General features: G+C 34.1%; 1 protein-coding gene across 1 annotated transcript; it reads right to left on the reverse strand.

Annotated features, from left to right (window-relative positions):
* Nucleotides 1–1364: 1364 nt before the first annotated feature.
* Nucleotides 1365–26198, reverse strand: LOC129940397 (glycerol kinase). Its single transcript, XM_056048714.1, has 8 exons — nucleotides 25917–26198; nucleotides 25726–25854; nucleotides 25513–25642; nucleotides 25185–25399; nucleotides 24902–25114; nucleotides 2244–2904; nucleotides 2031–2171; nucleotides 1365–1957 (listed from the first exon to the last, which is right to left on the reverse strand). Exons 1-8 carry the CDS (start codon nucleotides 26001–26003, stop codon nucleotides 1749–1751), a joined length of 1785 nt encoding a protein of 594 aa, XP_055904689.1. The 5' UTR covers nucleotides 26004–26198; the 3' UTR covers nucleotides 1365–1748.
* Between the last annotated feature and the right edge of the window lie 777 nt (nucleotides 26199–26975).

The raw sequence follows: 26975 nt of genomic DNA on the forward strand, positions 1-26975 counted from the left end.
TCATGAGGGATGTCGGACTGTAATGTTGGTTTGGGGTGGGAAGAGACTTTAGGAGGGGAAGAGGAGGGTGGTTAGGGGCTTTTTATAGAATATATCACCCAGTAATGAGGGTTGAAAGTTACTTGAAGTGGACACTTTAAATCCAACAGTGCTTTCAAAAGTCAGCCATAGTATGCTGGATTTAAAGGAGAAGATGGTGAATTTCCATTCACAATTTTTTCCCTCTTACAGCCTATAGAATCGTATAGAGTCTGTATTCAGGGAAGAATTTGTTTCAATTGAGTCCTCGAACTAAAATGTTCACTGATTTCGTGTTGATCCTTCAGACATGCAGATAAGTCCTTAAATTCTGTTGGGATCCTGATGCTTGTTAAGAAAACAAATACGACCCTGGACTTTGTGCATCTAGAGAATGCGTTGATGGTTTTGAATTTTTATTTTCTTCACTAAAGAATGAGGAATATAGCTCTATCCAGAAGGAGCCCCTACCTGCCAAGTTTATCGTTATTCTTATTCAGCACTAAATGGAAGGCACAACGAACGAAGAAGTTATGTTGATATGCTGTTGATGATGATGATGTTGTTGTTGATGATGATGCTGATGATGATGTTATAGGATTTTGTTGGTTGGTTTAGTTCGGGTATTTTGTATGTATGTATATAAACGCCTGGACGGTTTTCTACATTCTTGGACCAACTTGATGTTTGCCAGTGCATAAATCTTCAATATGGACTGCAAAAAAAAAAGAATTGTAAGGAAAAGATGTCTATTATGTTGTTGTTTATGTTTTTTTTTACAAATTTTATGTTTTTCTCTCTCTTGAGGTTGTATAAGATGAAACTACATTCATATTGGACTCTTCGAGTTACGGTTGAGACTTATTGGCATTATTTGAAAAGAGAAGTTTATTTTTTAAATTAAAAAAAAATATTTATAAAAATCATAAAATACTTATAGGGACCTATTTTATTGGCAATTGTAGTGGAATCAAGCGAAAGAATTGCCCACTTATTTGAATAGTTAGCAGTTTAATTTTATTTTCAAATGTTATTGTTAATTTTGTATGTAAAATCAGAAAGCTAGACATTTTATATTTTTCCTTATCATACGACGCATCTCCTTCCAATAACTTTTTGTAGACTAAGACACACCTTCATAGAAAAGATGTTTGTAGACTTTACGACGCTAAAAACACTAAAAATAATCCAACACTTATTAAGTTTTAAATTAACATTAACAACGTTTTATTTATTCTCTTAAAACAAATAAATAAATTTTAACTTAAAAAACTAATAGGTATACATTGATTGAGTCTATAATTGCTTAACTAAAAATAAGTTAAAAATAAATGTTTTTCTTTTCTTTTCTTTTCTTTTCTTTTTCATAAGATGCCATCAAAAAAATCCATTTTTTCATGCTATAAAAGTAGAGGGGTTTCAATTTAGATTTGTTTGTTTTGCTAAATTCAATAATTTTGTACTACATACTTCGTAATATAATATCATGTTTAATTTGATCAAAAAGTTAAGGTAAATAAAAAATATAATAAATGCTATTTATGTAATATTTTTTAAAAATTCCCACTACGTTTTTTGACTAGACTTTTACACTGGCACAACACTTTTTTTCCTTCAAAATTTGTACGAATCAATTATCGTTAGACCAGACCAGTACACCTCCCGTACATATTTTGATATATACTATATTCATATCACCTTATTTCGATTTTGAAAACTCGGAAGAAGATTTAAGTATTTTTTAAGAACTTAGCAAGGATGAGTAGAATGAATGATGTAGTCAGAAAAATGCTTCCCGGAATAGAACGTCTTATTGGTAGATTTGGATCCCGTTCTCGTTGTCTGAATAATTCCATGTCTGTTTCGTATGTTTCAAAATTGTTCCAATTGAGACATTTCTTAACAGCATAATTCCACCGACAATATAGAAGTTCTCGACCTTAAACAGAAACAAAAATTAACAAAATTCAAAAAATTCATAGAAAAGTTAATGAGGTAATTTTGTAACATACGATTTGGTGCTGTTGTTGGAACAAAAACATCATAGGGAGGCGTAAACATGTTTCGCGCATTATCCAAACAGATAATCTTCATTGTAATCCCAGCTGCAATCATTGTTCCTAGGCATGAGGATGAGGTAGTTTGTGGTCGCTCTAAAAATAAAATATAACAAAAAATAAAAACATTTCATTCAAATTTGTCTTTGTTTTATTTTTTTATTTTACCCAAGGCATTTCCAATAATATCGGCCATAAATTGCATAAAATGATTATTCTCTGCAAATTCACCTCCAACAATTAATTTCGGCGATAGATGCCATGTTGGTGTATCTTTTCGGAATGATTCTAAAATTTCATGAACCTGAAAACCAGTTGATTCGTAAGCTGCTTGGGTAATATTCTCAGCAGTTGTATGACTATTTAATCCTAATATTATGCCTCTAGCATCATAACGCCAATATGGCGCATATAGACCGTTGAATGCTGGCACAAATATAATCTCACTACGTTTGGCAGTTGTTCCGTTTTCATTTAGACTATTTAACATTGTCGACGACGATGATGATATCATTGAAGATTCCCCTAGAAAATTACTCAAAACCTCAGCAACATTTCCATTTTGATTGATTTCGGTATTTATTCGAAGTTGATCTTGTAGCCAGGTAACTGTAGAACCGGCATTGGAGACGGCTCCTTCTAGGGCATAGATGGTGTGTTCATTGGGACCTAGTTTAAATGCTACACTACTTAGGAGACCATTGTTAGAGTCGATAATTTCTCGGCCTGTGTTGAGAAGTACAAAACAACTGTCGTCTATTGAGCAAACACATTGGCCCACTTTGGTGCACAGTTGCCCGAGAAGAGCTGCTGGTTGATCGCCCATACACTAAAAAAAATTGTAAATATTAAAAGTGAGTTAAAAATTCAAGTGAAATATCTGGTTTAGTTTTTCAACCCGCAAGTGAATGTACGATAATGGTTTAGAAATTACTACTAAAATGTATTTTTCAAGCTGCATGGTAAATTTGGATGTTTGTTGTACATACATATATGGTTTGACGGTAAGAAAAGTAAAAATGAATAAATATCTGTTCAGTAAGGGTTTTCAACTTATCAATCGTTAAACAACGCTTTCAAAATGTGAAAATTATCCTTGGAAAAAAAAATCAGAAGTCCTTTTAACAGTGTTTAGTAATGGGGTTAATTTTTGGTTAAAAATTTTCGTCAATAAGCAAAACTGATGTAAATGGTCGAAAAAATCGAGCAGTTTTTAACGCCCCATCACCGTTAGAACCATTAAACTTGGTCGGTTAATGGCTAGCTGTATTCAGACATACAGCTCGCTTTGCCAACAATTTATTTGAAAATCAATATATCCGGAAAATAAGTTTATCTTTAAACAATTTAAATACTATAGGTAATTGTCCGAATTTGTTGTTTTACAAGTTTTATACATTAAAATGTTGAGTGAATTCAGGGTGGACTTTAGTAACATTCGTGGTTTAAGAAAGAATTCCTATGCCACATATGTCCACATTGCATCAAACAGGCCAGCTGTTTTGGCATTGAGTGAAACTCAAATAGGTGAAGATTCCGATCATTCGGAATTCAATCTAAATGGGTATAACTTAGTGCCATTATTTTTTCCTCATCATGGACTAGCCGTATATATAAGAAATGATGTTGCGTACCAACTCCAGCCACAATATGGTTTGTGCTCTAACACAAACTTTAACTTCATGTGGTTAAAATTCACGGTAAATAAACACATCATCCACACATGTTTTTTATATCGAAGTCCAAATCTGGACAGAAATTCAACTTTTAACGAATTTGATGCTCTGTCTGACTCCATTCAAAGAATTGTTGCCCATTATCCTCACACTGAAATTGTCATTGCGGGCGATTTCAATGTACACAATTCTTCTTGGCTTCGTTATTCTGGTCAGTCAACACCGGAAGGAAGGTATGTTGAGATCTTTGCTGAGTTAAATCAATTAACCCAGCTTGTCGATGAGCCAACTCGAATCCCTGACGTTGCAGGTCAATCCGCCAACACCCTAGACTTGTTTCTTACCTCTGACCCTAATAAATACACAATTAGTGTATTACCGCCTCTAGGCACATCAGACCATTGTATCATATCTGCAAAATTCTCATGTCGAAAAAACCCAGTTAAAGAAAAAACTCCTATGAGAACCGTTTGGCAATATGAGAAAGCCAACTGGGACGGTCTCAATGAATTCTTCAGGAACTTTAACTGGTCACTATGCTTCCTCGATAGTGACGTGGATTCCAGCGCAGATATGGTTACAAATTTAATTCTTTGTGGAATGAGAAATTTTATCCCGAACAGGGTAAAATCTATCAAACCCAAAGAGAACTCATGGTAACAAATGTTGTTTTTTGAGATTTAGTTCGTTGACATCCACCTTTTTTTGCTACTAAAATTGCTCTTTCTCGAAGCCACTCGTGGTTTGTATATTGTCTGTGTACATCGGGAAATATCTGGTCAATGAGAGCATCTTGTGAATCAATAATCTTGCAGAAATCGATCGGTAATTTTATGCATCTAGTTTCATCTGTAGTAACCTTTCCGTCACCTATATCTAACAGTTGCTTTGAGAATACTCCAGCTGATAGATCTTGAACTTTCAGTTGTACTTTTTCAACATTACGCTACAGTGGCGATGATTTTAAGAACACGTTGATCTCATCAGCATACGTGAAACGCGGAATAACGGGTGTTTACTTGAAATCACCTGAAAAGAGTGCTACCAAATAGTCTGTCGTTATTTTTTATATCTTTCAATGTCCTGTTCAACACTTCAAGCGAATGTTTGTGTGGAATAGTGCATTCATCCCAGATGATAATTTTACACTGTTTCAGCACTGTGACCATGGATGATTGTTTTTTTTTATATTACATACCGCGTCTTAGTTATTTTGAATATTTAGTGGCAGTTTAAATACTGAATAAAGTTGCCCTTATTCCAAAAGATGCATGCGATACCATTATCTGATCTTATTTTAGCAAGAATAAGCGAAATAAGCAATGTTTTGCCAGTTCCACTTGGTGCTTGCAAAATCCAAAAGAATCTACCGTGTCCTGCCGAAACTGCCAGGATGATGTGGTCAAAAATGGTTCTTTGTTCTTTATGCATTAGTGGAACTTTGCGAACAACAATCGCTGCTATTTCTACGGTATTGTATTGTAGTTCACGATTCAATTCAGTATCTATTTCGATTTGGTGAATACATACCGAAATCACTGAGTTGGCAACGATAATTCAAAGATCCTAAATACTATCGTACGATCGTTGCACCGTGTACGATGTTGATTCAATAAAACCATAGCACTTAGGAATCTAAAAAAATAGATAAAAATCTATTCTCAGACCTACCGAATGTATAATATGCAAAATTTCATTGAAATTGGTTAAGCCGTTTCGGAGGAGTAGGGCAACTAACAGTGTGACCGGACAATTTTATATATTAGATTTTTTTGGAAATATATTTGGAATAGAGTTTTTTGTGCATATGTTTACTTTCTTTTATTTTATTTTACTTTGAATTTATTTAACCATTTTTGACCCATTTTTTTTAAATACAAAAAAATTGGATCATTAATTTTAATAACAAAATATGAGTTCTATGATGTTGCTTTTCTGCAGCAATACAAAAATTTGTTCTTTATATCGAAAGCAGCGAAATCAAGAAAAAAAAAAGAGGCTGGGATGCGACGCACACTGATAACTTCCCATCCCGTCTGTCGATTTGTCTTGCTTAAGAGTTTGTCTTTATGTATTCAATTCTTACCAAATTTGCGTACTATTTTTTGTAGATTTTATTTTTTATGAAAAAACGGACTGTTGGATTTTTATATAAAAACTAGCAGACCCGACCACGCGTTGCTGTGGCTGAGTAATTAATTAAGGACTTAATAGACAAAATTGAATACTAATTTACATAACATCTTTAATTTTATTTTATTAATAAATACTATGATTAACATAAATTAAATAAAATCACAGTTAAAGTTTACTGAAGTGCCAATTGATGAACAATATTTTTGGTCAGCCTGTCTTTTGTCAACACAAATAAACTCGATGGTCTCCTACAGGTGAACAGGCCACGTATAATTGCCCATGAGAGAAACATGGATTCTCTAAGTCTAAGCCACAAATAGACATTGTTTGTCCTTGAGCTTTGTCAATAGTCATCGCGAAAGCTAAACAGATAGGAAATTGCAGTCTTTTGAAAAGTATTGGAGAATCTGACGGTATCATTGAAATGCGTGGTAACAGAACGCAATGTTTGCAGAAAATCACCAGATAATAGTAGAATAGCTCGCCCAAAAAATCTGTCATTACTGATTAAATCCTGCAAAGTTCTATTTAATGCTTCGAGTGAATGTTTATGAGCCATGGTACACTCCACTCATCCCAAATTATGATTGAACTCCTTTGTAACACTGTAGCCATTCCACTCCTTTTCTTAATGTTACACAAAGCATTTGGATTTTTATGGAAATCTTATAGTGGTAACTTAAAAGCAGAATGTGTTGTTCGACCACCATCTAACAAAGTAGCAGCTATGTCTGATGATGCAATTGCTAATGCAATTTTCTTTTGTGATCGTACTTTCGCAAGGATCAACGATATCAAAAATGTTTTACCGGTTCCACCTGGTGCATCCAAGAAAAAGAAACCACTTTGTTTAGCATCAACAGCCAAAATAATCCGATTGTATAAATGTTTTGTTCGTCAGTTAATAATGGTTCATTATTAGCAACAATTGTAGCTAAATCAAGATTATTAAATTGTTCTTCTCGCTGCAAATCGCTATTCACTAAGTCTATAGCTGGACGGTTAGGCGATGGCATACCATAATGACTAAGTGATGAATTTGAGATCATAGTACATAAGTTTTCAATTAATATCAATGCTTCATTATACATATCTGGTGAGAAATCTAGATTTGAAAATTGGTTTGTTTGTTTAAGTCGGTAAAGTATATCTTCAGTCATTTAGTTTTTATATTTTTCCCACAGTATAGATGACTATGTTGGAAAACATGTCGTCAAGATGATGGCAAATAGTTGACAAATACAACTTGGCGAGGACGTTAAAGCTGCATCAGCAAGTGTCAGATCATAATGATTATCATCTTCTAAAAATTGCAACTCACGACATGCATTTTGATACGTACTGAACACTCGACCATTAAATTTTGGTAAAAGTTGGAAAGAGATTGGCCCAGGAACATTAACCAACAACAAACGCAAAAAGAAGCATTCACGTTGTTTTGGATGTACTGTATAAAGTCGCCCCAGTGTCTTAGCTTTAAATATACCTGCTATAGAAGGATGTGGTTCTACTTTTTTTACGTGGCTCCCGTTTTTTTGTTGACATGTTCCATGTAAAATAGCATGGAATATCGGTATGGAATTGGCCAAAGGCATCAGTTTTTTGACAAAGTGAGAATATCGGCTGAAATAATTTGATCAATTTCTTCTGGACGAATTTTAACATCAAGCCAAATTAAAATGTGAGCATAACGTAAGACTCGCTTTTGCCACTCAATTGAATACAACCAACAACACGTTTTGCCAAAGACTGAATATTTTACAATAAAATCAATTAAGGATTTTAATTTTTGTTTAAACACTCGTGCAGTAATGCCGTGACGATGTATCGACTGTTGACCTGGTAATAATAAAGTTTTCATTTCCTCCCAATTTGGATTGCACGTAAATGTTATAAACAAATCTGGACGTCCGTAATGACGGACTTAAGTCATCGCGTCCTGAATGTATTCTTGCACTTTTCGTGGACTACCAATGTAGCTTGAAGGTAATAAAAAATTGTATTTAAAAGTCAAAATATTTTTCAGAAAACATAATGATCATATATAATTAGAAAAGTAGATTTTATATAAAGTATTTATCATTTGCAACACATATGTAAACAATTTAGACCATTACTCGAAATATAAACTATCCTATATCTTAAGTTAGACCAAATTACACATAAAATGCCAACTTTCACCGAAATCGGTTGACTTGGTGTTGAGTTCACTGTGAACATACATATGACACTGGATTTTTATATATTAAGATTACTGAATGTCGAAAACAATATTTTCTGTGAAATAAAATAAGTTTGAAGCCAATATTTTTAATTTTTGAAAAGCAATTTGAGCCGCAAGTAAATTTTTACCAAGTTTTAGTATTGTTTTTTTAGAGTTTTATTTTTTGTAAAAAAACTGTCAATTCGATTTTTTAAAAATTTTACCAAACGTTGAAAACAATATTTTTTATAAGATAAAGTTAGTTTGAAGCCAATATTTAAAATTTTTGAAGAGATATTTGAGTCGAGAATCAATTTTTACCAACTTTTATACATTTTTTTTTTTTAGGTTTTTATTTTTTTTGTAAAAAAAAACTGTCAATTAGATTTTTCTCAAAATTTTATCAGATGTCAAAAACATTATTCTTCGTTGCACAAAATTGTTTTAAAGATGAAATCATGTTTCAGTTTTGGAGGTGACAAATTTTTTTGATTTATAAAAAAACCGTTAAATGGATTTTTTTTTCAAAAATTATACTTCTTTGATATCAAGTTGCAATTTATTATATAAAATTTAATTCAAGTTTCTAGCGTTTTTGGTTCGTAAGATATTTAGGGTTAACCAAAATTTTCACCTTTTTTTCAAACTGCTATGGTAAAAAAAACCACCCACGCAATTTTCTTGAGAGCCCTTTCTGCATCTTTATGCCTTATTATCTGTATAACAAAATTTATTTGAAATCGATATCTCTTCTGGTTCTTGAGCTACGAAAAAAACGTAGCGAACGTACGGACGTACGGACACACGCACGCACAGACATACATGTTTCTAAAAATCTTTTATTTCGACTCTAGGGACCTTGAAACGTCAATAAATGTCAAAATTTTCAGTTTGACGAATCGCACCCATTACAATAACTTCCTATGGGAAGTTAAAAAAGTAAAATTTAAGAAAAAAAATAATATATGAGACCCAATGGTTTAGACTGTAGCGGCGAGGACAGACGGGTGGAATCAGTGTACCCACTTTTTTCGACCATAGCATGTCATTTTTGATGAAAATAAAAATCATATTTTCAGGACAACTATATTCAACCTTTTAGGACAAATAATGTTTTTTTCTATGTGTTTATGCACGGTTTTGCATTTTGTCAGAATTTCAAGAGCGACTGCCTCTTGTTTAACAGAATAGTGTGGACGTGCATATAATTTCAAAGCATGCCAAAACAAGTTGAGACTGTTATAGCCACCAATAGAGAATTTCCCGAGTCTGGCTCTTTTATTCGGCAAAATTGACTGTCTGATAGTACAGTGAGCGAGCTATTTGACGCCCTTTTTTTCTCAAATCTTAGGTTTATGCAAATAAACTAAAGTTGCCTTCAAAGCCAACATCATATTCAGACTGAATTATGTGCCAGAGGACAGTTTAACGAAGTTATATTTTCTATATCTATGTAGGTCACACTTTGTTCAATTACTTATTTAAATTCAAAGATAGGAAGCGCTTATTGGAATCTTTCATAATTTTGTATGTATATATGATATGTATGTAAGGGGTTATCCATTTTGAGGTTTCAAAAGTATCAGGCTGGAATTCGACATCTGTCAGACTAAAACCAATTTGTTTTTAATAGAAATTCTGACATTTACGAAAATGGATTGCTTAGCTTTCGCACAGCGCAAAATTGTTAAAACCTACTACAAAAACGGAGATTCTGCTACAGCCCACATATCGTGCTTTGAGAGGAGATTATGGTTTACATAATAGTCCAACTACGCAAGCAATTGGCAAAATTGTGAAGAAATTTGAAACGACTGGATTGGACTGTCTTTCGGCACATTATGGCGTACCCACATCCATATTAATTGCCGTATTTGTGGTTCTAAGCATCCTCAAGAGAGGCAATTATGTCTCCAAAAAGTCACTATTTGGTGCACTCTTTGGTCCGGAGGTGGTGGTCAATTGCGTGGTGGTCATTTAAATGATGTTGTACATAATTTCAATGTTCAAACTTTATAATAAAAATAAATATCATGAAAAAACATATGTGAGCTTTATTTACTTATACTTTTCAAACTTTACGGAGGAACTTTGGTATATATTTTTTGCAAATTTTCAAAATTTTTCATAGAAAAAAAAACAAATTTAATGATATTTTCAAGCTATTGAACAAGCATTATCTTTCGTTGAGTTCATTTTGACATTTCAGTCATAGTATAATATACTCAACGAACTTATACTGAAAACGATTGAACGAGATAAAGTTACGTGAAGCAAATTATTTAAAGATAGGAAACGTATATTGAAAACCTTTATTATTTAAGTCTCTTTTGTAGTTAGTATTTCTATATTTTAATTGTACCTAATATAATAAAGCTCTTAAATGGCAAAGTTGTTTTCTGGGCATAACTTTTTGTTTTCACTTAACGGTAAAAAGTTTGAGGCCAATGATGATTTCGTCTGAAAAAAATAATTGAAACAACCTACTTTAACTGTTATTCTAACGTAAGGATCCATTTTTTTGAATGCAAATAGGAGTTTTGAGTTTGTTTATAAGTTGACAAAAGCGGATGAAAGCACCTTGGGTCGGTTCGAGAGAAAAGTTCTTCGTGTGATCAACGGTCTCGTATGCGTCGAAGGGGAGTGGAGGAGAAGATGGAACGACGAGCTGTACAGCGACGTAGACTTAGTCAGAAGGGTAAAAGTCCAACGACTAAGATGGCTGGGTCACGTAGAGCGCATGGAAACCAATGCTCCGCCCGGAAAGTCTTCGAATCCACACAAACAGGACAGCGCAGTAGAGAAAGACCGCGGATCAGGTGGCGCGCACAAGTAGAAAGTGACCTCACCCAAAACGCGAAACTGGAGACATCTAGCTAGGGACCGAGCTAGATGGAGAAGTTTTTTGGGTGAGGCCCTAGATCACACAGGACTATAGCACTACCTTATGTAAGTAAGTTATAAGTTAAAGAACATTTTTAAAAGTCAACTATAATTTTAATGAATATATATGGTTTGTGGATTACATTATACTTCCTTTGAACGCAAAGTGATTAAAAATGTTAAACAAGCTGGAAAAACGATGGTTGAAATTGCAAAAACTAAAGATGAAGAAAAAGATAAGCTTCTTCGCGTTTCTACACTATTGGTAAGAATATGTAATAACAAACCGGTTTTTTCTCAAGAATGAAACCAACTTATAGAAACAAGAATTCCTGGTAGAAGTCCACAAATATTTGCATTTTTTTAACCAAGCAAAATATTACACAAAGATTTCCCTTTGCAAACAAACACTTAAAATGTTCTTATTGTTTTGTAGTCGGATGAAAAGAAGATCAATTTGTTTACTTCCGATGGAAAAATGTATGTGAGAAGGCCAAAAGACAAGAAGTTTAATTCAAAATGCATAAAGAAGACAGTGAAGCACGGTGTTGGGAATATAAAGATTTGAAGGTACTTTCTAGCATCTGATGCAGGTCAATTATTTTGGATCAAAATTCAGTTATGCTAACATTAACTGAAGAGGAGGTGCCAATGAAATGGGAGTTCATGCAGGATAATGACCCGAAGCCACTACAAAATACTGAAATATTTTGTTACCGTTAAGTTGCTTACTCACTGGTACCATTATAATTTTGTTGCTATTATTTTTCCAGGAGGAACCAACATAATAATCAGGAGTCTATTTTTTTTTATTTCATTTATTACAACAATTATCTTTTTTTTAATTGTTGTATTTAAGCAATATTTTGTTACAAATCTATCTGTGTAGTTTCTATTTTCCTACTCTTCACAAATACCTTTTTATGTGTTATAAAGAATGAACAAGAAGCTTGTTTCTATTATTTTTTTCAACACTGTACGTATGCTATGCATGGAGGTGATGATGATTTTATGTTGTATCCAATTTCAAATATATTTATTGATTCAATTTTATGCTGACTGATTGCGTTTAAGAACGTTATGTTTGTCTAAATCAAAATTAACATCGAATTCAATAAAGATTTAGACAAATATTTTCATATTTGTATTTTTTTTGTCAAATATATCTCTAGCATAAGTGTTTACGTTCGCAATGTTTGCGTTGAAGTTTTTGCGGTCACACAAATTTAGTTTTTAAATTAATTTAGAAGTTGTTTACAAAATGACTTTCCGCGAAAAAAAGTAAACAAAAATCATTTTGTAAAACCTGAAGAAGTCTTAAAGTTTATTGTTTTTTTGTATTCGACAGAAGTAATAATTCAAAAAAAAAATTAAATTTTGTAAACAGGCTTATTATATACATACATATAACGACATTATTTCTTAAAGCAGGAATTAGAATTGCCAGTCACTTAGAAACTAATTGCCAAGTACTCTGTTCTCATACCATAAATAATTTGGTCTTTGAATATAAAGCACCGGATGCTTTGTTGATGTCTAAAGAATAAAGTCAAGTCAGTCTTGGATCATCATTTTAGCACATTAAGGTGGAAAAAGTATCTCTTACCAAAGATTTAGTTTTCATTTTGACCAAAGTAGTATATTTAAGGAATTACGATTTCTTTTTATGTTGATCCCCACAAGTATGATAGTGGGAAATATGAGGAACAGTCCGGTTTGCTGCCTGTATTTTGACAGCCTGGTGGGCAACACTTTGATATTAGCCAAGAATAACTCTGAGTCAGAATTGCTAGATCAGTTAAGATTATGATGCAGTCGAATTAACGTTTTATGCAGTAAAAGTTTTGGATTTTTTGGTTTGTGTATTTTATTAACTTATTAACTTTATAATCGGTCCAATTTGTCGCATTGAAAACTTTGACATTTTTCGACGTTTCAAGGTCCCTAGGGTCGAAATACAAGACTTTTAGAGGGACGTCTGTGCGTGCGTGTGTACGTACGTTCGTAAGTCCGTACGTCTGTACGTCCGTAAGTCAGTACGTTCGCGACGTTTATTTCTTCGTCATAGCTCAAGAACCATCGACTGCAAATACATTTTGTTATACAGATAATAATGCAGAAAGATGCATAGCAATTGAAAAAAAATGAACCCTAAATGTTAACCGATAACGCTAGAGACTTGAATTAAATTTTATATTATATATATTGTATTGTAATACCAAAGAAGTATATTTTTGGGAAAAAATCCAATTAACGTTTTTTTATAAATCTAAAAAAAACTATCACCTCGACAATTGTACGAATAAAAAATGGTTTAATCTTTAAAACAAGTAAGAATAACGTTTTTAACATCTGGTTAAATTTTGAGAAAAATCGAATTGACAGTTTTTTTTTGCAAAAAAATGAAAACCTAAAAAAAATTAATAAAAGTTGGTAAAAATTAACTTTCGGCTCAAATATCTTTTCAAAACTTTGAGATTTTGACTTTTAACTAATTTTATATTTTAAAAAATATTGTTGTCAACATTCAGTAAAATTTTTTGAAAAATCGAATGGACAGTTTTTTACAAAAAATTAACAAAATTTGGTAAAAATTGATTTTCAAATCAAATTGTGATTTGGCTTCTACTAAATTTTATCTTAAAAAAAATATTGTTTTAAACATTTGGAAAAATTTTGAGTAAAATCTAACAGACAGTTTAAGAAAACAAAAATATGTATAAAACTTGGTAAAAATTTACTTTCTCCTCAAATATCTTTTCAAAAACTAAAAAAAAATTGGTTTCAAACTAATTCTCTCATAGAAAATATTGTTTTCAACATTCAGTAATTTTTTTATATAAATCCAACAGTAAGTTGTTTCAAAAAAAATAAAATAAAAAAAAAATAGTACGCAAAATGTACTAGAATTTGTAAGAAATGGTTTTTGAATAAAAATCTCGTTAACAAATAGATTTTGAAATAAACCATTTCATCATATTCAAAATATACTTGGTAATTTTGAAAATTTTATGAACAATTCAACTGACAACTTTTTTAACAAAACATGAAACCTACAAACTTTAAAGGCAGACAAATCGACAGACAGGATGGGAAGTTATCAGTGTTGGTCACATCCCAGCACCTTTTTATATTTTTTTATTTTGCTCACAGAAAAACTGGGCCTAATGACTCAAGACTCTGAACTATTTTTCTGTGAAAGACAATTTCTCGCAAGACTCCTTCCTTGAAACAAAAACTTTTAGGTTGTAACCGAATGGGCTGTGTTTAGACAGTTAAAAATTATTAAATGCAAATAAAAGAAATTCAAAATAAAAGTAAACAAAACAAACAAAACAAACAAAAAAAAAACACCACCAACTAGGACAAGACCGACGACGACGACTCAACTGCTACTGCAGTTGTTTATATTACGAAAAAGTACAGCAATGCTACCTCGCTCACCCTCTACAGGGGTAAGCTGAGTGACTAACGATTCTCCTTCTGGGCAGAAAAAGTTATGGCTGACATACGAATCTCAAATTGAGTGATTGTCAGCAAGTTACCATAATGTGAGAATGTTTAGAGGGAATGTTGCGAAGGTGGAGAAACTCACCTCTGTTGCGTGACACAATTAGGATGCGATCGGTGTCATGACATATATGAATCCGACTCGCACCCAAAAGACGTTTGCAACAAGTGCGTAAATCACACCCACCAATGTTCACACCCACATAAAAAGATTAATAATTGCGTTATAACATTAATGTAATAATGCGTAATCTAGTGGGTGTGAAACGAAACAAAGGCTGGAAAATCCTGGTTAGGTTGTGTTAGTGAGATAGGTAGAGCTAGGGTTCTTGAGTAAATGCCGTCGGCAAGTACCTTTTTTTCAAAATTATCTACCCTTGAATAAGGAAGCTTAGAAGAATTTGAAGAAGGTACCGCCAACCGACCGCTCAAGGAACCTAGTTCGAGAATTATCTCAATTCTTTTTTTTTTGTTAAGATATAACCGCCAGCGCTGATTTTGGTCACATCGAGATAGGATGTACCTTTTTATAATATAAAACTTTAAAGAAAGATATATTTTTATATGTATATACATATATATATATATACGTCTACAAATTGGTTACTGAGGCCGTAAAAAAATTCTCTTTTCACGGCCTCAAATCTGTGTTTTCAAAGGAAACAGAAACAGGAAATTAACGTGCGGGAAATCCCAAAAAAAACCCTGAAATCGTCTCGCCAATTAACCGCCAAACAAAGAAAAACCTAAGAGTCATCATACATACATATATACAATTATAAAAGTGCTTTTTTTACTTTTTTTTAAATTCAAAAATTTAAACAACTTCAATCTTTTTATTGTTCAATTTAAATTTTTTTGTACAGTGATAATTTAACAATTTTTATTTTGTTTAACATTCAAATTGAAAAAGTAATTTTGATAAAGTAAGAAAGTGGTGTATATACATACCTACCTTATACGTATATATATATATATATATATATTCATATACATATATATATATATAAGTGTAGATCATAGTGCAAATTATATTTCTTTTGGGTGAAATGGTAATATTTATATATTTTTTCAAATAAAAATACAAAAAATAAGGCGTACTAAAGATCGCCACATCGAACCACGATTCATCGAGGGAGTGGCCACTACATCGATATTTTGGGGTGAGTGATATTCTTGTTAACTAGTCGTATTGAGACAATTTTAAAGATAAATATTGCCCATTACTTCCGTAGGATATAATAGTGCTAGCCTATAAATATATATACCCTTCATTTTTTTTACTTCAGCTTTCAATTTTACTTAAATATTTTTTACTTTCAAATTTTAATTATTTTAAAAAGTTAAAATCAATGTGAGATAGTTTTTTTATAAAAATGAAATTGTTAATAAAATTTGCCAAACATTAGAGAAAAAAAATTATGAATCTCTAGATTTTTAATTAAAGAGGGGAAGATGAAGTGATGAGGAAACCGAGGTAGAAGGGCGGAGGAAGAGGAACGTTGTTTTTAAAGGGGTTGTTTAGCGAGGAAACAACCAGGTAGGGTGGGTAAAGATTATCTCGCGCATCATTGACAGCTAGATGCAAAGCCTGGCATATTTTTTTGATAACGAGGAGGTCAAAGGATCCACTCCTGAGCTAGCGAGGGATATTTTGTGTGCCAGCAATGACCTCAACAGAGAATAAACTCGTTACAAAAATGGCGCCCAACGTGTCGGTTTCACTATCGGAAGATGGTGAGACTAACAATGTTTCGTTTTGATTTATGAGTCGAAAATTAATTTTTTTTTGTCAAAACATTTTTAATTTTTTTTATTTTTTTATATTTCTTTCACTTAACAAAATTTGATTTCAACATCTTTGTGAGTCCCGGTTACTAAGGTCAGTTACCTGGTACCGCGTTGCAACAAAGAGGTTGAAATTGATATAAAAGTATTTGTTTGAACAAAGGAATCATAAAAGCCTAGTCTTTGGGCGTCTGAAGAAAAGATACCCAAATTGCAGGTGGTTATGATATACCCTTTTCTATACAACCAGAAATTAAAGAGACCCCTTGATGCTAGCGGTGTCTTGGATGGTCCTTTAAACATTTCAAATTTTCAATTTTTAGTTTTCTGAGAATCTCCAGAGTCCTAATCGATGATGCTCGTCATGTAGTGTCCTGGAAACTTAGAAGACGATATATTAATCTTCATACAAAAAAATAAAAAAACAATAGCAACACTAGTTTATTTCATTTTATACATACACATATTTTTGTCGACTCAAAGAACGTTCCTTTTCAATCCTCGGTAATTGTATCTCGTTTCCGGATTCATACCTCGTCTTCCCTTTTTGACTTTTATGAAAATTTACAATCCAAACTAATTTTTCTTTGAGATACTAAGGATTTGAATACTCCGATTATTTTTTTTAAAAAAAAAACATTATTTTATGAAATAAAGTTTCAATTAGATATCTATACGCTTTTATTTTCCTTATAATTTTTTTTATTGAATTATATTTTTTTTAACAGTTTGTTTTACAAACATTTTCTTTTATTTTATTAAAACGTTTTTTTTATTACATTTTTTTTAACCTAATTTTGAATCGCAGTTTTAAATTTGTATATATTATTTGATTTGGTTTTTTTTTGGTTTTGTTCTTCAAGCTTTGGTTTTGGTTTTTCAAATTGGCAAATCCCAATTTTTTTTTTTAGTGGTACAGAAAATAATTTGTTGTTTTCCTATCAACATTTTTTTTTGGAAGCTTACGGATAGGTGATAGAAATTAGTAGGTTGGTTCAATCGAACCAAGTATGAGCAGGAGTCGCCGAGTTTCTATTTACGACGACATAGAGGTTATAAACGCTCACAACGAAGCAACATTTGAAGAATTTTTCCAAAGGTTTCGTAACACGGTAGATAGGTTTAACTTGAACCATTCTTTTAGTTTTTCCGAAGAATTAGAATCAGTTATTTCCAATTCAACATCCAACATGGCGGATCAAGACGATCCCCAAGGTGTGGAAAATGACCCAAGCTATATAGTTGAGGGCGGTGATAGAGAGCCAGCAGATCGCGCTGATAATGATGTTGGTCGAAATGAAGATTTACTTGCTAGAATAGAGAGAAGCATGGTTCAGAACCAAGTTAGGATTTTCCAGCAAATGGACATTTTTATGGGAAATGTGCTGCAAAAATTGGAAGATTTGCGTTTGCCTTCGCAACAAAGAATCAACCCTCCTCAAATCGAAAGACATAGCTCTTCCATGACCCAAGCTATTCCACCAAGAAGCTCAAGTGCTTCCACTACGTTCAGTGCTTCAGGTCCATGTAGATTGGATCGTTGGAACATCAAATATGATGGTTCCGAAAATGTATCTGACTTTCTTTTGAAGATAGGAAGAATGCAGTCATGTTCATCTTATAGCGAAGAACAAATTGCAGCAAACTTCCATATTTTGCTTGACGGTAGGGCAAATAAGTGGTTTTGGCGTTTTGTGAAGAAAAATCCGAACGCGGACTTATCTTTAATAAAGGAAGCAATGAAAAAGGAATTCGGCAAATTGGAGTCAGAAATTGATATTTATATGAGACTCATGTGTCGAAAGCAGGGACCGAAAGAATCTTTTGATGATTTTTATGTTTCGGTTTCAAGCTTAAACGATCGTCTAAAAGAGCCATTTAGCGATAAAAAGTTGATTGAAATCATTAGGGGTAATACTAAGGAGAAGCTAGGAGAGATTTTGTTGTCGGCTGAGGTGAAGAACTTAGAGCAGCTTCGACAAAAAGCTCGCGAGGCTGAACGATTTTTGAATAGAGGAGCCGTCGGTCATCGAAACGTTAGTGAGATCGCGGTCGAAAACGATACTTCCGATACAGAATTGGAAACACATGAAGTCGCAGCCATGAATTCTACCAGAAAGCCAGTTTCAACCGCAAATTATATATGTTGGAATTGTGATCAGAAGGGACATGCCTATCACTTTTGCCCATCGGCAATCAGAAATTTATTTTGTTTCCTTTGTGGTGCTAAGGGTGTCACCACGGTTCAATGTGGTAAACATCAAGCGGGAAACTTCCAGAGGGACGAAACGAGGAGTGGGGAGGTTCGTTCCTCAAGGAATCTGACGAACCACTCTCAAAACTAAAAACTAAAAACCTAACGTATTCCTCCGATGAAGCTGATAACAGTTCAATCCCAAAACGAATTTTAAAAAGGGAAAAGTCCAACGTCGATGTTGATCAGTTTCATCCGATAGAATCACACAATCTTAAGTCTCTTCACGAGCGAAAACTTAACTACGAAAAAGTTCGATCTCGAATTTTCGGCAATAACAATAGAAAAACCAGTTTAAGAATTCAAAAAGCTCGTTGTCGTTTTCGAAATCGAAAAAAGTTTCGAAAACAAATAATCGAAACGATAATATCTTCGGATACGGATGGTCGTATGTATGCCAATGTATTTTTGAATAATGAGTCAGTGTTTGGACTGCTTGATAGTGGAGCATCTATTTCAGTCTTAGGTGACGGGTGTTGGGAGTTAGTCCGAAAAGTAGGGGTTGAAATACTACCCTACAAAAATATAGTACGTACGGCTGATGGTAAATCTCATGATATAGTTGGATATTGCGAGATAGACACAAAATATAACGGCATTTCGAAAAAAATTACATTTTATATCATACCAAACTTGACACAAAAAGTATATCTTGGCATGAATTTTTGGCGTAGCTTCCAATTGTTACCACAGATAAGTGAGTTAAAAATAGATTTTGATAAAGAAGAAGATTTTAAAGATGACACTGAAATATTGAAACTTTCATCTGAAGAGTCTTTTCAATTAGAAAGTGTTAAAAGACAGTTTCCAAACTTTGTTGTCCTTGGACTAGGAAAAACGGACCTCGGTTGTCACATCGTCGATACAGGGAACGCCGCTCCGATAAAATCTAGGCATTACCCGTTATCTCCTGTTCGTCAAGGCGAGGTCTATAAAGAGTTAGATCGCATGTTGGAGCTGGGAGTTATAGAAGTCAGTAACTCTCCATGGAGTTGTCCCGTAGTGCTGGTGAGAAAACCAGGTAAAGTCCGTCTTTGTTTAGACTTCCGAAAAGTCAACTCGGTCACGGTTAAAGATGCGTATCCGTTGCCTCATGTTGAAGGTCTGTTAAGTCGGATAAAGGACACTCACTTTATCTCGGGGATAGACTTAAAGGACGCGTATTGGCAAATTCCTTTGCACGAAAAATCACGAGAGAAAACAGCCTTCACTGTACCTGGTAGACCACTCTATCAGTTTAAGGTAATGCCGTTCGGTTTGAGTAATGCTGGACAAACGCTGTGTAGAGTAATGGATCAAGTTATTCCTAGCCATCTTCGAGATAACGTGTTTGTCTATTTAGATGACTTACTGATTTGCACTTCGGATTTCGAGTCACATTTACGAATCCTTAAAGAAGTGGCAGCCTGCCTTCGTCGAGCAAATTTAACAATTAATCTAGAGAAAAGCAAATTCTGCATGAAGGAAATAAAATTCCTAGGTTTTATTGTAGGCCAGGGAAACCTGAAAACCAATCCTGATAAAATAGAAGCAATGGTTGATTTTCCGGTTCCAACCACCGTTAGGCAAGTAAGAAGGTTTCTAGGGATGACAGGTTGGTACAGGAGATTTATTCGTAACTATGCCGATGTAGCTGCTCCTTTAACCAACTGCCTTCAAAAGAAGGCTAAATTCGAATTCACCCCCGAAGCGCTCGAAGCTTTTGAGAGACTTAAATCAGCCCTTTCTTCAGCTCCAGTATTAGCTGAACCTAACTTTTCAAAACCTTTTTTCATTCAATGCGATGCTTCGTCTGAAGGAATAGGCGGTGTTCTCTTTCAAGTAGATGAGAACGGTAATGAGAAGCCTATTGCATTTATGTCGAAGAAACTCAACAAATCGCAGAAAAATTATACGGTCACGGAACAAGAATGCCTCGCAGCCGTACTAAGTGTGCGAAAATTTCGGCCTTATGTCGACGGATTGCCCTTTACAATCATTACAGACCATTCGAGCCTTAAGTGGCTCATGTCAATGAAGGAGTTATCAGGTAGACTAGCCAGATGGAGCCTAGAACTCCAAGGGTACGACTTCTCGATTGAACATCGAAAAGGATCCTTGAACGTAGTACCAGATTGTCTGTCGAGGATGAACATGGAGGAAATCGCGACAGGTGATATTGATGTAGATAATGCGATTTGTGGAGGTTCTTCGATAACGATATGCGATGATATCGATTTAAATTCGACTGAGTTTGATTCGGAACAATATACCCGCTTGAGAGAGAACATTGTCCAAAACCAAGCAAATCTCCCAGACCTTGTCGTTTCCGAAAAATATATTTACCGAAGAGTTAGATTCAGAACCGGAAGCGTAGACGAGGAAGATTCCCTTTGGCGCTTATGGCTTCCCGATAGTCTAACACAAAAGTGTATCGAAATGTGTCACAATACCAAACTAAGTTGCCATAGTGGCTTTGACAAGACGTACGTCCGCGTACGATCCAGATATTACTGGCCAAAAATGATTAACGACATTAAGACTTACGTGAAAAACTGTGAAATTTGTAAAATGGTTAAAGCGCCAAACAAAATTCTTCGCCCACCGATAGTCAACCAAACAAAAACAGAAAGGCCCATGCAACGACTCTACGTTGATTTCCTTGGCCCGTATCCGCGTACAAAGCGAGGAAACATTTACGTTTTCATTGTGGTTGACCATTTTACAAAGTTCATGTTTTTCAAAGCCTTACCAAAAGCTACGTCAAACCGTGTGATTCAATATCTTGAATCAGAGATTTTCCATACTTTCGGGACCCCTGAACAAATCCACTCCGACAACGGTCGTCAATTTGTGTCCAAGGATTTCAAAATCTTTTTGGATAATTACGGCGTTAAGCATGTGCGAACGGCAGTATATTCGCCTCAAGCCAACATTTCGGAGCGGGTCAATCGCAGTTTTCTTAGCAAGTTGAGAATTTTAATTTCAAAGCAGCAAAATGACTGGGACCTTCATTTATCCAGTATAGCATGTGCGTTGCGATCCGACATGCACGACTCGCTAAATTGTCAACCATATTTCGCCATGTTTGGACAAAACATGGTAAACCACGGTTCAACTTATGCTTTACTAAGAAAACTAAACGCATTGCACGACCCCGAAAAGTTGATCAAACCGCGCACACTTAATTTGACACTCGCAAGACAGACGTTGTCGGAGAATTTGGACAGGGCATACGTTAAGTCGAGAAACACTTATAATAAAAGATCTAAAAATGTCACTTACCGTGAAGGTCAAGAGGTATTCCATAGGAACTTCGCCCAGAGTAATTTTGCACAAGGAATCAATGCCAAATTGCTTCCAAAATTTTTAAAATCCCGTGTAAAAAAGGTGGTGGGCAACTGCATGTATGAATTAGAATCCAGATCTGGTAAAACTCTCGGCATTTTCCATGCCAAAGATATTCGTCAATAACCGGACAACTGAAGCGAAAAGAAAAAAAAAAGAACACAAAGTATCGTTTCAACAAAATAAATACAATGTTTTTAACTTATCTGACGTCATCCTATTGTTTTGATAAGTGGGTTCGCGCCCCACGTTGAACACAGCAGCTGACACACAAAAAGCTCGAACATTTTAAAAAATTAATCCGAATTAATTTGTAAAATTAATTAACTTTGACACGATTTTTTTATTAAATTTTAAAACCCCGTCGGCAAAACAACACGCATCGCGATTAACAACAAGAATATTTTTTTTGCCACAAATAGCAACAGATGTTTGAGGTGAACGACCTCTGTTTTTCTTGGATTTTAGCAACATGTTTATGTTTACCTAATGTAGCGGATGTTTTTTTTTGGCATCTCACTCGCGGCTAGTATGGTTGTCTTCGTCGCACAATATTAAAAACAACCGACAAGCAAATTGCGAATTCCTGTTTTTTTTACCGTTAACACTTTTTTTTATTTTGTTCACACTATTTATTTATTTTGGATTTTTTTCCTTGACAAAGGCTTTTTATCACAAAAAAACACTTAGATAAAAAAATCTTCGCCTAAGCCGAACCTATTCCGGCAATTTTGAATTTCACTTCAATCACTTGTCACAATGCACTACCCGGCCGCGCGAAAAAGAATGGTGGGTTCAGTTCGCATATTCCATATAAGTTTTATATGGAAAACGCGAAGCCCTGTAACCGAATGGGCTGTGTTTAGACAGTTAAAAATTATTAAATGCAAATAAAAGAAATTCAAAATAAAAGTAAACAAAACAAACAAAACAAACAAAAAAAAAACACCACCAACTAGGACAAGACCGACGACGACGACTCAACTGCTACTGCAGTTGTTTATATTACGAAAAAGTACAGCAATGCTACCTCGCTCACCCTCTACAGGGGTAAGCTGAGTGACTAACGATTCTCCTTCTGGGCAGAAAAAGTTATGGCTGACATACGAATCTCAAATTGAGTGATTGTCAGCAAGTTACCATAATGTGAGAATGTTTAGAGGGAATGTTGCGAAGGTGGAGAAACTCACCTCTGTTGCGTGACACAATTAGGATGCGATCGGTGTCATGACATATATGAATCCGACTCGCACCCAAAAGACGTTTGCAACAAGTGCGTAAATCACACCCACCAATGTTCACACCCACATAAAAAGATTAATAATTGCGTTATAACATTAATGTAATAATGCGTAATCTAGTGGGTGTGAAACGAAACAAAGGCTGGAAAATCCTGGTTAGGTTGTGTTAGTGAGATAGGTAGAGCTAGGGTTCTTGAGTAAATGCCGTCGGCAAGTACCTTTTTTTCAAAATTATCTACCCTTGAATAAGGAAGCTTAGAAGAATTTGAAGAAGGTACCGCCAACCGACCGCTCAAGGAACCTAGTTCGAGAATTATCTCAATTCTTTTTTTTTTGTTAAGATATAACCGCCAGCGCTGATTTTGGTCACATCGAGATAGGATGTACCTTTTTATAATATAAAACTTTAAAGAAAGATATATTTTTATATGTATATACATATATATATATATACGTCTACAAATTGGTTACTGAGGCCGTAAAAAAATTCTCTTTTCACGGCCTCAAATCTGTGTTTTCAAAGGAAACAGAAACAGGAAATTAACGTGCGGGAAATCCCAAAAAAAACCCTGAAATCGTCTCGCCAATTAACCGCCAAACAAAGAAAAACCTAAGAGTCATCATACATACATATATACAATTATAAAAGTGCTTTTTTTACTTTTTTTTAAATTCAAAAATTTAAACAACTTCAATCTTTTTATTGTTCAATTTAAATTTTTTTGTACAGTGATAATTTAACAATTTTTATTTTGTTTAACATTCAAATTGAAAAAGTAATTTTGATAAAGTAAGAAAGTGGTGTATATACATACCTACCTTATACGTATATATATATATATATATATATTCATATACATATATATATATATAAGTGTAGATCATAGTGCAAATTATATTTCTTTTGGGTGAAATGGTAATATTTATATATTTTTTCAAATAAAAATACAAAAAATAAGGCGTACTAAAGATCGCCACATCGAACCACGATTCATCGAGGGAGTGGCCACTACATCGATATTTTGGGGTGAGTGATATTCTTGTTAACTAGTCGTATTGAGACAATTTTAAAGATAAATATTGCCCATTACTTCCGTAGGATATAATAGTGCTAGCCTATAAATATATATACCCTTCATTTTTTTTACTTCAGCTTTCAATTTTACTTAAATATTTTTTACTTTCAAATTTTAATTATTTTAAAAAGTTAAAATCAATGTGAGATAGTTTTTTTATAAAAATGAAATTGTTAATAAAATTTGCCAAACATTAGAGAAAAAAAATTATGAATCTCTAGATTTTTAATTAAAGAGGGGAAGATGAAGTGATGAGGAAACCGAGGTAGAAGGGCGGAGGAAGAGGAACGTTGTTTTTAAAGGGGTTGTTTAGCGAGGAAACAACCAGGTAGGGTGGGTAAAGATTATCTCGCGCATCATTGACAGCTAGATGCAAAGCCTGGCATATTTTTTTGATAACGAGGAGGTCAAAGGATCCACTCCTGAGCTAGCGAGGGATATTTTGTGTGCCAGCAATGACCTCAACAGAGAATAAACTCGTTACAAGGTGGTACTGAAATTAAGAGACACTGAGAAAATATTTTTGAGTAAGCACCAGACTCCATCTTTTAGCACTTGTAAAGACAGCTGTGCCTTTCGTCAAGTGCAAGATAGCTCAAAAATCCTTACTAAATCTGAAAGTAGGGGTGCATAAGTCGGTGCTTGATGGAAAATAGTCTACAACAGGTCATGGGTCATGCTTTTCTTATAATTTAAATAACGATTAATAATTGATAATCACCAACAACTTACACTTGCAATAGGTAATCCATTTAGAGCTCCATCAACAACAAAACCATACGTCTCAGAATTTGAACGAATTTCTGGTAGAATTGTCATTGGAATTTGAAAGAACTCACATAACTTTGGTTCCCATTTTAAAGTTTGTACATTCATCAACATGGTGTAGTTGGCATTTGTAACATCTGTTACATGAATTCCACTATTTACACCTCCACTAAGATTCTAAAAAAAATACAAACTATAATAATAAACAAATCTAAGTTATCCTTTAATAGTTCTGTAGTATGCATACCCATATTATCCATGAATCTAAATTTCCAAACAAACATCTTTTCCCTTCGATGCTTTCATTAACTGATGGTAAATTTTGCATTAACCATTTTATCTTCAAGGAACTAAAACACGTACTCAGAGGCAAGCCACACACAGATTTCAGATAATTGACATTGCCTTTAATGTTATGGAGAATCGATTTCAATGTCGTCGATGTCCTGTTGTCTGCCCAACCTACAAACATAGTCAAATGATTAATTTTTTTGTATGAATGAGGTCATGACACACAATCAACCAATAACAACAACAACACCGAGTCTGAGGCACCGACATCGGCGCTGACTTACCGATGGCATTATGTAATGGAATTCCAGTAATTTTGTCCCAAAGCAGAGTTGTTCCACGCTGTGTACATACTCCTAATGCCGCTATATCCTGAGGGTTTATTTCCAAAATTAATAAGTTCTGGCACGCAGTCTAAAATAAGACACCGACAGATATAAGAAAAGTCTTCGATTAATCGATTAAACTTGTAACAATTTTAAAAGAAATAATCAAACCTCGATGCATTGTTGGGTGCATTTCCATATGTCTATGGGATCATACTCTATCCACCCGGGATTTGGGGAGAACTGCTTTAATTTAAGTTCATGAAATGTAAGGACTTCGGCGTTTCGTGAGGAATAAACCTGGAAATGAGTTGTTTTTTTTAAAGTCCACCAAGAGCACATTTAAAAAATTATTTACTTACAAGAAATTTACAAATATTATTCGCGACGGAAACAACTCCTAAGAGGGGCCCGAAACGACCGAAACTTGCCATTATTGGGGATTGCATTACCGCTGGATAAGCATTTGATTTAGATTTTGGTTGCGTAAATGTTTTTTTGAATTTTTCGGGTGAAACTTTTTTGGTCTGTTTTTTTATTTTCCTACTTTTTTTTTGCTGCTGCTGCTGCTGTGGGAATGACAGCTGTCATTATTTTGAGTTTATGTGTGATCTGCTGTTTGTTGACATTGTTTAATAAGGTTTGTTTGATTCGTTTGGAGTGTTTTTATACCAATTGGAAAAACAGGGTATTCCGGTTTTAAATACATTTTTAAGTATCTGTAACAGAAGATTTATGGGCTCAACTTTATTTATATTTTAAATTAATTTTCAAAGTTCCTTGTTTACATCTAAAATACGCAAAAATGGTGGATTTTGGCATTTCTTCCCTGCACAACCGAGCAAAAGAACTCAAGACGAACCAAAATTAACCAAATGGAAGTTTTCCAAAAGGCTCAGAAACAAATACATAGCTCGGTCGTGTATGGCCACTTTAAGAGCGAGAAGAACTTGTGTCAATTTTATTAAAATGTAGACGAAATTGCTCAGAGCCGGGCTTAGAGCTCCAGAGACCTCGGGGCAATAAAGGAGGACCCGTCAGAACAAATTATTTTCAAAATAAAGTAATCAATTTTTTTCACTAGAGTTTTTCAATAAATAATTTATTGTGAATAAAAGTAGATTCCTTTAGTATTAAACAAACACATATCCCTACTTCCCTACTTATTGATGTTATAAATGCGAATGTAAGTTTGTTTGTTAAAACGCCTCTTCAGGCACGAGTTCGTTGAGAAAGACAAGCTGCACTGCAGACAACTAGAAGAGCGATAGAAACACCAGAACAATCGCAGGCGAGAAGAATTCATAATGCAGACATGCAGACCACGCGCCGCCGAAATTTCATGCGTAATGATTGGGCTGTGTTTAATGATACTGGGTTTCAATATGATCCTTCAATTGAATATTATAATAATCCATTGA

The sequence above is a fragment of the Eupeodes corollae genome, chromosome 1 (genome assembly GCF_945859685.1).
Source record: "Eupeodes corollae chromosome 1, idEupCoro1.1, whole genome shotgun sequence".
Taxonomy (NCBI): Eukaryota; Metazoa; Arthropoda; class Insecta; order Diptera; family Syrphidae; genus Eupeodes; species Eupeodes corollae.

Coding starts and splice junctions, on each gene's coding strand:
- LOC129940397 (XM_056048714.1), bottom strand. CDS start 26,003: ATGCAATCCCCAATAATGGCAAGTTTCGGTCGTTTCGGGCCCCTCTTA. Junction 25,855..25,916: donor ATAATATTTGTAAATTTCTT/GTAAGTAAATAA, acceptor ACTCATTTCCAG/GTTTATTCCTCACGAAACGC. Junction 2,172..2,243: donor TATTATTGGAAATGCCTTGG/GTAAAATAAAAA, acceptor TTTTATTTTTAG/AGCGACCACAAACTACCTCA.